Source organism: Lipotes vexillifer, unplaced genomic scaffold, assembly GCF_000442215.2.
Source record: "Lipotes vexillifer unplaced genomic scaffold, Lipotes_vexillifer_v1.1 scaffold1023, whole genome shotgun sequence".
NCBI classification, from domain to species: Eukaryota; Metazoa; Chordata; class Mammalia; order Artiodactyla; family Lipotidae; genus Lipotes; species Lipotes vexillifer.
In genome coordinates, this window is record NW_006799713.1 from 140384 (window position 1) to 145215 (window position 4832).

The 4832-nt window shown below is 37.5% G+C and overlaps 1 protein-coding gene across 1 annotated transcript in view; it reads right to left on the bottom strand.

Annotated features, from left to right (window-relative positions):
- Window positions 1–708: 708 nt before the first annotated feature.
- Window positions 709–4832, bottom strand: part of FDX1 (ferredoxin 1) — a 36390-nt gene continuing 32266 nt past the window's right edge. The window contains exon 4 of the mRNA XM_007471870.1: window positions 709–1302. Coding sequence (XP_007471932.1) covers window positions 1176–1302 — 127 coding nt within the window. The 3' untranslated portion in view covers window positions 709–1175. The remainder of the gene's footprint in view (window positions 1303–4832) is intronic.

Here is a 4832-nt window from a genome sequence, read left to right on the forward strand (position 1 = left end):
CCCAATGGACATAACACAACGTTGTATGTCCAACACCATACTTGACAAATATTTGTGCAAATGCTCAAAGTGCACAGATGTACCTGAAGCTAACTCAACTTTATAATTCACTTTAACTAGTTTTTTCTGCCCTTCCCCACCATTAGTCCAAACTAATGTTTTATTATACTTCCAAGAGCATACTTTGTACCCCTTTATTATCATTTACCAGTGTATTCACAGTAAAGGTAAAGTACAAAGGTCTGCCATGCACAGACAGTGATCTGAGGTGTTCGAGCCCACCCCCCTCCAGGACCGTGCCCATCGTGCTCAGTGCACACTGTGAGGCTCTGTCCTCGCCAAGGGGATGGCAGCCCACTCGCTTCCTTCTGCAGCTCAGGACAGAGAAAACCTAATCCATAAGATGTCCATTCTGTCACAGGCATTATTTTTAAAAGATTACAAAGACAGGCCATTCTGATTAGGATAAAAAAATAAAGACATGTAATTTTTAGTTTATTTCTCCAGTTCAGTCAGAACTGACACCAAACATCTTTGACAGCACTCCATTACCTGTGCTCAGTCGTTGCTCAGCACATTACCTGTGCTTTCACTGAATCAAAATTTTGGAATAATGACTTATAAGGTCATAACTATCTTTGAAATTAATCAGCTTACTGAGCAATTAAATACACATCCATACACATTCACATTTAACTACAGCTATAAATATGATATTCCTAATTTCTCCACTTTCGATCTCAACACATTAACTTGTAATAACAAGATACAGTTCTAGTACTGACCTTCTAATTTGTTGTATGGTCCTAGACAAGCCATTTTACATCTCTGCTTCCACCACGTCTAACAGAGATAATGATACCTTTTTTTAACCTATTTTATAGGTAAGTAGGCATAAGATTTATGTGAAAACATTTTGCTAATGTTGCTAATCAAACACAGGTAAAATATATAAGGTTTTATCATATTAACTACTTTCTAATATTTGATTTGTTTTTATAATTTAATCAAAATAAAGACATTCTTTCAGAACTACAAAATTCAGCAGTTACACAAGGTGAATTAAAGTAATAAATCTAGTCATAATAATAAATGCATTCATCCATGTTCTCATTTAATTACATTAAGAAACAACAATTATAAAAATAGGTAAAATGTTGTGAAAATATTCCTATTTATTCTCGCTTAGAGGAGTTCATGCCCATATCAATGGATTCTCTGGCATCAGACACAGCATCAGGTACTCGAACAGTCATATTGTCCATAGCCTTTGTCAAACAGATTTGGCAGCCCAACCGCGATCTGTATAAAAAAGGGGGGAGGTATGATTTAGTATTAAGTTATGTTATTCACAAAGCAATGCAGTTACCAGGACCTTTTCTTACCCAAAGCATAGGGATTTATTTACCTTTTAAATTTCCATTAAGTAGAAAAAGATACATCCAACCCTTTCAACTAGAGGATAACAGAATGTAAATATGAAAAACAAAAAGTGTGATACGCCAAAGCTTCATTTTAATCTTTCTACTAATTGTTTCACTGGAACTACTGCTTTTTGGTGACAGGACTGACAAGCAATGAAATGATGAGAAGGCACAATAGTGGAGGAGAGAACTGAGGTTTTACCAATGCCAAGAGAATGACTAATCAATTCCCAGATAATTAAAACCATACAGTCTATGAAAGAAAGCTACACTTTTTAAAGCCTTTAAAACAAGAAATTTGGAATAAACACATAGATGTAAGTCATCAATTATCAGATGCATATTTTTCCCACAATTTTAACATCTCTGAAACCAAATGCATCTTAAAATCAATGCCATCTTATAATCACAGCTACACTATGAGGTGGCAGTCACATCAGAGGTGTCTCTTCAATTGAGTTATGGGAAGTATGTTAATATTATGTGTTGAATTTCATTACCATTCAAAATAAGTCCAAAAAGATTACAAAACAAAAGTTAACAATACAGAGACCCAGCATAAATTGATATTAGGAAAGTAAATATTTGTCATTGGAAGAATAACTGTAATTCCATTTTATTTTTTTCAGTATTATGACCAATTTTATTTATATTTTCCTTTTAAAACAGTGATGTACAAATCTGTCTAAATAGCTCTAAATCTCAGTATAAATAGCTCTTTCAGTATGCATAAAACGTTAAGCGATAAGATCATTTTACACCATATTTTAATCAGCAGAGCTTTTTCCTTCTTAATGGCACATAAAAATAAATACTATATTAGTCTTATAATTAAACTGCCTTCAATTTGATGGAATGTGGTATGTAGGTCTTGGTTTTGTCAACATATTCGTCAAGCACCTGCTGAGCATCAAAAGGCACAGAACTAAATGTCAGTGGGTTTGCAAAAGAACAGCAACTCACTTCGATCCTTACTGAACACCTCTTACATGCTGGGTGCCAGGGATACAGAGGTTAGAGCCAAACAGACCAGTGGTACAGAGTCCAGCACTGAACTTGATGCGTGCACAAGCAACTTTCTTAACCATGCCAAATATTAGTTTCCCAACCTCATCCTAAACATGGATAATAAGTGGGTTCCTCACAGGACTGCTATGAGGATTAGTTGCTAATATCAGTATTAAGGCATGAACTTTCAATAAAATAGAAGAGCTGAGACACATCTGCAGATAATTAACATGTGAGACTGTGACAAATGCCACAGAGAGAGAAAGCTGAAAGGGCTGAGGAGAAAGCACTGACTTCTGACGGGGGAGATGGTGTTTCTAATGGGCTTTGAAGGCTGGCTAGAGCTTAAGAGGAGAAAGGCATTTGAGGCAAAGCTAATAGGGATTCAAGGCATGTTTGAGGCAATATGGGTTTCTGGCCTGGCTGCTATGCAGGCCAGACGAAGACAGGGGAGTGATGGGCTAGAAAGGTGGCCAAGCCATGGACAGCTCTGAACACCAGTGAAGGGTTTCAGGTTTTTACTGGTGAGCAATGAGGGACCACTGGGAGGTTTCTGAGTAAGGAGTAAGTACTACTGCCATGGGAAATATTGATTGCTGATAGGAAAAAAAACCCTTTTACCAATAATTCCTATTTGTTGAATAGAAACAGCCCTGACAATACTCAATTATGCATTAAGCTCTGTCTACAAGAGAAAAAATAAGGCAAGCCAATTTAGACAAATTCATTAGGACTGTGGTGAGCCCTAGAGAGACTGTTGGTTACTCTTGGTGCCCATACAAAGATGAGTAGGGTGATGCTAGCCGTCCATACAAAGATGAGTAGGGTAATGCTAGCCTTCAAGGAACTTTTAGTAAGGGGAACAGGACAGAAAGAGCTACCAGTGATACAGGGCAGAATAAAGTAAGTGTAGTAACAGAAGAACAAGAACTGTGTGGGGGAACACAGGGAGGGGTGGCACCGAAAGCCCTTGCTGGTTCTATAACCCTAGAAGATAAGGCAGTGGCACTGTGGCTGTTCTCACTCCCCTACTTCCTCCTGGAAGGTCTCTGGCTCTAGGGTCTACCAGTGTAGAAAGTGTCTTACACCTCTACAGAAGGAGACAGACAGCAAGTCTTCCTTGATTTCACTATTAATCCTACAAAATCTCACACTTGTGCAAACCTTGAAGACATTTTCTCCATATACACCTGACAGTGGAAATATACTAGGTGTTACATTAACTTTACTTCTAAAGTTTGGTTTTCAATGCAGAGAAGAAGCTTCAAATAGTCAAAAACCAAGGGTTTTGGGGTCTAACGTAACTGATTCAAACCAGGGCTCTGTCATTCTCTAGCTGTTTGGCCTTGAGCAAATCCACAAGAACTAAGCTTTGTTCTATAAAATGGTGATAATACTGCCTAACTCTGAAGGTTAGAAATAATCTTTGTTAAGTTTGTAGGCATTATAGTAAGTTTCCGGCATTTGAATTAATATTATTATAGTCAGAATGCCAACAACAACCATTTAATGAATGCTTTCTTCACCAGACACTGTTCAAGGAGCTTCACGTACATTTATTAGTTGACATGACACAGCAACCCTATGAGGTAGGTACTATTATTATCCTCATTTTACAAATATGGAAACTGAGGCCTCTGTGTAGATTATCCATGGAAACCGGTAGCAGGGAGCAATGACAACCATCAAAAATAGATTCACAGATAATTCCTGAATCTCTCTACCAACCACTAATTCCAAAAACAGTTGGTGACACCTTTTGTGAATCAGGCACTGGAGACACAATGATGAAATAAGACATGGCCCCTGCTGTAATGGGGAAAAGGAGACATGTAACCAGTAAAATAAGTGCCATATGCACCTGTGTATCAACAAGCCATCATTAATCAAGGTTAAGTACACCCTAAAATAAACATTAAAATGATGCTGTTTTATCTTAAAAATTATAGACATTTACATAGCACTTAATTTAAAAAATAAACCTATGGGACTGCCCTGGTGGTCAAGTGGTTAAGACTCCACGCTCCCAATGCAGAGGGCCCGGGTTTGATCCCTGGTCAGTGAACTAGATCCCACATGGATGCCACAACTAAGAATTTGCAAGCCACAACTAAAGATCCCACATGTTGCAATGAAGATCCCGCACGTGGCAATGAAGATCCCACGTGCCTCAACTAAGACCTGGTGCAGCCAAATAAGTAAGTAAATTAATTAATTAATTAATTAATTAATTAAACCTAAGAACTAAAGACTGAGTTTCCTTGTTTCTTTGTTTGGAAGTATATGGAACCCTAGAAATAGAAGTTAACATGCAGTTACTATCTTTGAGCAAAATTATTTTCATTCCAAATATGTCAGTGTTTTCTAAATCCTACCTGTGAAAAGCATTATACTCTTTCC